General features: G+C 37.4%; 2 protein-coding genes across 2 annotated transcripts in view; both read left to right on the forward strand.

Moving 5' to 3' along the window:
- The first annotated feature begins 352 nt into the window (after nt 1-352).
- LOC107675368 (syntaxin-binding protein 5-like) lies at nt 353-1452 on the forward strand. Its single transcript, XM_016469680.1, has 3 exons — nt 353-477; nt 841-1061; nt 1160-1452. Exons 1-3 carry the CDS (start codon nt 369-371, stop codon nt 1199-1201), a joined length of 372 nt encoding a protein of 123 aa, XP_016325166.1. The 5' UTR covers nt 353-368; the 3' UTR covers nt 1202-1452.
- A 3072-nt stretch (nt 1453-4524) lies between these two features.
- Nucleotides 4525-7383, forward strand: part of LOC107675345 (KDEL motif-containing protein 1-like) — a 9289-nt gene continuing 6430 nt past the window's right edge. The window contains exons 1-3 of the mRNA XM_016469638.1: nt 4525-4856; nt 6646-6851; nt 6934-7139. Coding sequence (XP_016325124.1) covers nt 4654-4856; nt 6646-6851; nt 6934-7139 — 615 coding nt within the window. The 5' untranslated portion in view covers nt 4525-4653. The remainder of the gene's footprint in view (nt 4857-6645; nt 6852-6933; nt 7140-7383) is intronic.

A 7383-nucleotide genomic window follows, 5' to 3' on the forward strand; every position in this document is an offset into this window, starting at 1 on the left:
AATTAAAAAAAAAAAAAAAAAACTTTTGAAGGCTGCTTGCTATCTTCTACACAGCAATGTGGCATACTACTGTTTGAATTATTATTAATGCATAGTGCACTGTTTCACATACCATTTTTAAATGTATTCCATATTTAATGCATACTGTATAGTATTTAATTCCAAACAGCCTTTTTCTTTTTAACTGTGTCTGTCAAACACACAAGAGCAAGAAAGAGGTTTTGTCTTGTCAAAACTTTCCATTTTACATTACATTGTGAAATGTGGAACTATACTGACATCTGCTGGTGGAGTTTTGAATCGACTATCCTGCTGTCTCTTTCGTTCCAATATTTGATCGGATTTTTATTCTTCATTAATTGCAGGAGATGTTAGGGGAGCTCTTTACACCCATCGAGACCCCTGAGGCTCAGAACCGTGGCTTTCTCAAGGGCTTTTTTGGTGGCAACGCCCAAACCTTCGACCGAGAGGAGTTGTGTGAGTGTAGTTATTTATCACTCCTCCCTGTGTAAGCATATTCTAACAGGTTCAGAACTGCCCACTGAGACATGAGGAGACTGATTGACATATAAGATGACCGTTTTAATTTGAAAAATCTTTAAATCAGTTTTAATCTGAAAATCTAAAATATTTCTCTCTTTTTCCCATTTTCCCTTGTTTTAGTGTTATTTTTGTATTATTTATATAATATTATAAAATGTCTTAATATTTTGAATTAGCTCTTATTTTAATATTTCAGATTCCCTTTTAATGAATTAGTTTAATGACTTTTTAATTACTTTAGTTTTAGTTAACAATAACAACGCTGTCTTGTTTCCCTTTTTCTCTCCTGCTCTGTAGTTGGTGAGGCAGCAGCGGGTAAGGCGTCCCGCAGCCTGGCACAGCACATCCCAGGACAGGGTGGAATGGAGGGCATGAAGGCGGCAGCAGGCGGGGTGGTGGGAGAACTGGCCCGAGCTCGCATTGCCCTGGACGAGAGAGGACAGAGGCTGGGGGAGCTGGAGGAGAGGACCGCGCTGATGATGACCAGTGCCGACACCTTCTCTAAACACGCTCACGAGGTATGTAGGAGAGCGAGAGAATGAGAAAACAGAAATATAAATACAAATAAATCTTAATTTGCTTTTTCAATCTCTGTTTTCACTTTCGCCCTCCACAGCTGATGCTGAAATGCAAAGACAAGAAGTGGTATCAGTTTTAGAGGATCCTCGGGGAGGGTGCGTTTCATGCTCGTGCCACAAGAGGGTGCCACTCTGGTACTTGGACTTTCACTCTTTAAAAGAGAGAGAGCAAGCCAGACTGATGGACCAAGAGGGACTTAAGGGCTGTTCAGCTTCTCTTCTGTCTGTGTATAGGATTGTCTTACTCTTATTGGTTGAAAAGGCTAAGACAAGATTACGATACAATGGACATGTACCATTAGCATTTAAGAGTAAGAGGGGTTCCATACCCATGTTGTAAATCAAACAACATCTTCATTTATGTACATAGGTTGATGGGGGTCTCCTCACAAGAATCAATTTGGCTCACGCCGTGTAGATACTTGGGAAGTTACGAAATCAACAAGAGTGCATGAAACAAAATGGATGACCTATAAAAACGTAAAACTGCCATATTAAAAAGCAGCATGTTACTTTAAAACAAAAGGGAAATAAAAGATCAACAAATTTTATTTAATAACCTAAGCCAATAATAGAAACTATGACAAAAAGCTTTATATTTTTTGAAATAGCAAACAAATATATAAACAAAAAAAATGTAGGCTATACCTGCATTGCTATAAGGCCAATATATATTTATTTATTTTATTTTATTTTTTTGAGACGACACCATACTGTTCCTTTCAGCGATGTATGTTTTCAGAATATTTACCACTCTGTTTTTTCATATTTGACAGCAATTTATCCACCCTCGTACAGCAAATCAGGCCGACGGCAACTCAGCTGGCCACTCTCACAACGTTCAGTCACAAACGCAAACTTTTTCCGTTTTCTTTGCTGCTAGCTCACAAAAAGCACCACAAACTTTTTAATCTGTCTTCAAGAAGTACTTCACCCTCTCCTAGAGACGTATGATGTGACATATTTTTAGAAGTGTGAGTATTAAAATGTATTTGGCGCCACGTTACGAACGTGTTTCTCATATGTAATACTTAACGTGCCATATTCTAGATGGGTGAAGTATCTTTAACTGTAAACTAGCGATGAATTAACTCATCTTTGCTTGATATTCTGGGCTCTTATGTGTAAATAAGACAAGCCAGCCAAACTCAAACAGAAGGGTTGGCTCTTCATGCGTGTCTGTAGAAGTACAAATACAGTTTGATTTGTTTTCTAATCCGTCATGATGTTCGTTTTACTTTAAAAGATCAATTTCAGCTGGCCTGTTATTTCGTTTCTAGTCTCTTCGGTTGCCTTGAGGCACGTGTAACAAAGATTGTGCATTGTTTTGTACCTCGCTGAAGACAACGAGTGAGTGACCTTTGTTTTCTCTGCCAAAGTTTGAATGTATCATGGAGAGATTTCCCTCACATTCCAGTACAAGGGACAACTTGCATTCGTTTCTTCTTCTTTTTTTTCTTTTCCTTTAATATAAAGTCAAAACGATGTTTTCTACTTACTACTGTAGTGTCAGACGATTGTTTGGTTGTGTCTTCTGGTTGTCAATTGACTGTGGAAATGGTGTTTAGACTGATCAGTGGGCGCTACTGATGAATATTCATGTTTTTTGAATATGTGTCTGGAAAGATCAAATCGAGCGAGTTGCCCCGCGGTTCGCATGTGAATTAGTGTTACGTGTAAACTAAATCTTCCAGAATCGTATTTGAGACTCATGTTGTGTTTCTATGATTTGTCCTCTGATGACCTCTGACCTTCTAGTGCTTTACTGTAACAATCTCAGCATATCTTCCATAGTCCATGCCTCTGCCCATTTGGCTTTGTAGATACAAGCTGCTACTCAGTAACGTAGAAGTTGTGCATTGAAACAAGAATGCAAGTCTCACAAGAATACACATCATCAACCATTAGTCAAACTTGGGCTCTTACGCAATATTCCTTTTTTACCTTATGCTTTTGTTGAAATAATAGCTCATGATTAAGGAAGGAAGACATTGCATGTGTGGAGATTTGGACTCAAGAGGACACTCAAGACTCTAAGATGCCAAAACCATTTAAAGATGGTCTCTGCTGAAGAAACCTGTGGGGTTTAGTTCATGTTCACCATTATATTTGTTTCAAATGATTCTTCAATAATTCCTCTTCAGTGTCAAAATAAGTAAGAACGGACTCTCACAGACAGGGTGTTTTGTTTGTATGTTCTCAGTTTTTATGTGAAAATGTACAGTTCAACCTGGAGGAGAGCGACATGGTCATTGAACTAAATTATGTGATTTGGATATTCCTCTGTGAATGTCATACCTGTTTAAAGATGGTACCGTGTCTGATATTCTGACTGAAGTTCTGTAGGTCTAACTGTAGTTTCCTCCACCCCAACACCTGGTCCTCTGATACCTTCAGAGAAGGCAGCAACGTCGGCCTTGTTTAAATGGATAATGCCACCTTTTGTTCTTATCGATATTCTAGTAGTGTTATAGAGGTTCTTGAAAATAAAATGGAAAAATATGTTGATGCAAATCAAATTGAAATAAATATTTATTGATGTACACAACATCATAAGACTTGTTTGTTTCTGTAATATGATGGGCTAGTAAGATGTCAACCAAGAGCAAACCTACAGTGCCAAGTACATAAAATAACTAAATGTGTTTTCCTATATGGATCAAAGAAGATTGCTTAGTTTCATATAAAAGCTAAGAACGGTGTTTTTGTTGTTGTTGTTGTTGTTGTTTTTTTGGTCTCCTAACATTTACTGTCAGATTAGTTCCATGGGGTACAAACCCATTTATATTCATTTTTAATTATTTTAAATTCAAATTATTGAATCAATCAATCAATCAATCAATCAATCAATCAATCAATCAATCAATCAATCTATCTATCTATCTATCTATCAATCAATCAATCAATCAATCAATCAATCAATCAATCAATCAATCAATCAATCAATCAATCAATCAATCAATCAATCTGTGTGCACTAAGGATGGGTTAAATGCAGAGCACTAATTCCTAGTATGGGTAAACCATACTTGGCCACATGTCACGTCACATCACGTCACATCATCTATCCATCTATCTATATATCTATCTATCTGTTGTTATTGGAATCTCTTAAATAAAATGTTTTTTTGTTTGTTTGTTTTTAATGAGTTGCAATACCTTATTCTTATTTTGTACAAGTTTTAAGCTCATTGTGATTAATGGATCCCTTATATACAATGAATGCACAGAAGCAGCGCCGACTACAAGTAGCATTTGCAGGCGTCTTTCCTTTTCCTATTAGACAGCCAATCAGCTTCCAGTACGCTGCGTCATTGACGTACACAAGGTGAGAACGACCAATCACATAAGCGCCTTGGGTCTGCAGAGATTTTATCACGAGGGTCTCTGGGTTGGTTTGCACGCTGAACCGCTGGTGAATGTGAGTAAGTGGCGAAATGTATCGTTAACATTTTTTTTATTTTTTTATTTTTTAAGAGCTCTTAAAAGCATTGTCATTCTGAGGGAGTGATGATAAATGAACGCGTCCACTAATGAAAGTGTCCTCATCCTCCCTAAACATGTTGAGAAAACGTTTCCTGCTCATGATGCCTTGCATAATTTTCGTGATACGGAGATCAAAGGCAGTGGCAGCGCCCAGCGCGAGCAAAACTTTAATCTGGGGTCCTGGACTGGAAACAAACATTGCCCTTCCTGCTCGGTTCTTCATACAGACAGTGGACACCACTGGAAGAAAGTGAGTCAGTTCTGCTGGAAGATCAGAATGGGACACTAGGCTTAGTGGTCTGGCTGGAAAATATAGGTCGTGGGTTCAAACCCTGGATTAAGACACTTGTAGTGTTCTTTTTTTAAGGCAACACACCACAAGTGAAAATGGTACAATTTTAACTATTAGATATCACCATACTTCCCCAGTTGATAAATCACAGTACATTAAGACGATAGTTTTCTGAAATGTTATGCTTAACTATGTAAACTATACATTATCTAATGAAATATACATTAAGTATTTATTTGCATACATTTTCAGAACAGAAATTTGAACATTGGATGAAGCCAGGTTCAAGATTTAGTTTCATTTGGTTGAAATATTACAGTTTTATCACTCAATAAATCAGAAAATACTGTCAACAGGCAGGGGGAGAAAACTGTAAATAAATGTTTTTAGGATATAAAATGTTATATGAACCAGGCAAACCTCTCTTTAAATACCTTCAGACTATAGATTGAAATTAAACTGTAAAGTTACGTGAATGTAAGTAAAGATTTCTGGCTCAGTGCATGATATAAAAAAGCAGAACATGTTTTCAGAAAACATCATTTAAAAATATGTACTGTAATTGAAATCTGCAGACACAAATAGATGTAATAAAATAAACACATACATGGGATGTTTTCTTTCCTCTAGTCAGAAAGAAAAAAGGTTATGGAAGCAAAATAACTAAAAAAAAGCAATGGTCTTGCCTGTGTCTTGCCTTAAATAAAGGTTTCAGCTAGAACCAAAAAATAAAACCACAATAGAACCTCAATATTTCCACCAAGATCATCTTATGCTTTCTTAAGGTAAATATATTGGTGCTTAAAAACCCAGAGACCAATACTCACTTCTAAGAACCTGTAATGCAACATCAACAACTTTTTAAGTCTCTAATCTGCCATATACAGCATAAAGAACACTTCCCTGCTGATCCTTAAAGTGATGCAAAGAACCATTGAAGAGATTGTTTTAAAGATTCTATTATGCCCCTTTCTACAATATATAATATAAGTCTCAGGTGTCCCCAGAATGTGTCTGTGAAGTTTCAGCGCAAAATACCCCACGGATCATTTATTATATCATTTTGAAAATGCCGATTTTTAGAGGAAGCAGAAACACACTGTTTTCATGCATGTATCTTTAAATGCAAATGAGCTGCTGCTCCCCGCCCCCTTTTCCAGAATAGGGCTGTTCCTTTATATTATAATATAATATTTATATTATAATAATATCCCTTTGCCGTGTCACAAAGGGAGCGAAATCTGACACGTTCGTTTTTTCAGATGCTTGCAGAAAAAGGCTTACCAAAACAAAGTTACTGGGTTAATCTTTTTCACGTTTCCTTGGTTGGTAGATGCACCCGGGACCCGATTATAGCACTTAAAACCGGAGAAAGTCAGATTTTCATGATATGTCACCTTTAAATCCAAGGCAATTTTGTTTAAGTGCTTGAATAAATCTGCTAATGGACAAATTAGTAGTAATTAATTAGTCTCTGTTAGTCGTATCATGTCAGTCTTTTATGACTGTATGTTTGTCTCCTGACTGACACTGTGTTCTGTGATAAATGAAACTATTTTTAGCAACAAATGGCCTGTAAATTCCCTGGACAGGTCTTTCTTTGAGTTTCGCCCTGGGCGGTAAAAGTGTTTTGTTTATGCATCCGATATTTAGGTTCACATTTCATATGTCCAAGTTAAGGCATCAGTTTACTTATATTATGGCTAAAATAATAATGTATTTGTTATTGTGATTTCCTCATCATCAGTTTCACAACTTCTCCTGGAGAGAAGACATTTGAAGTGACGTTTACATCTCCAACAGACCCATATGCCAGAATCTGGGTCCAGATTTTAGACCGGAATGATGGATCCTTCCTGGTTCGGTACCGCATGTATGCCAGTTACACAGATCTGCACATTCAGATTCTCTTGAAAGATAAGCTGGTGGGAAAGTCACCATATGTGCTCAGAGGTGAGTAGAATCACGTCCACTTTCATCATATAGTGATGAACAATGTCTGGACGTTGACACTAACCTATTTCTCACTGTCCAGGGGCAGTGTATCATGAATCATGTGACTGCCCAGAGCCCAGTGGTGCATTATGGGAGAAGAACATGCACTGCCCCGCCTCTTTCTCTCAGATAGAGAGCGATTTATCTGTCTTTCCCAGTGTGGATCCAGATCGTAATGCCCATGAGATTCTTCAGCGCTTTGGGAAGAGACATAGCCTGTGCCACTACACCATCAAAAACAACCAGGTACACACACATACACACATTCAGTGAGCTCATCACAGTCACTTAGATGCCTGTGGACTGTTTTAAAGGTGAACTATTTAAAGGTGCAATAGGTGATTGTCTTCAGAAAAAAATGTTGTTATGCTGGTTGAAAGTCTCTTCACATCCCGATAGCAGTCATTAAGTCAAGTGGTCTAAATGTATTTGTCTGTATTTATATATTCTGTGGAAGGCGTAGGACCAAGAAATGTTCGTCCAATCAAAA

Source organism: Sinocyclocheilus anshuiensis, unplaced genomic scaffold (assembly GCF_001515605.1).
Source record: "Sinocyclocheilus anshuiensis isolate Anshui unplaced genomic scaffold, SAMN03320099.WGS_v1.1 scaffold656, whole genome shotgun sequence".
Taxonomy (NCBI): domain Eukaryota; kingdom Metazoa; phylum Chordata; class Actinopteri; order Cypriniformes; family Cyprinidae; genus Sinocyclocheilus; species Sinocyclocheilus anshuiensis.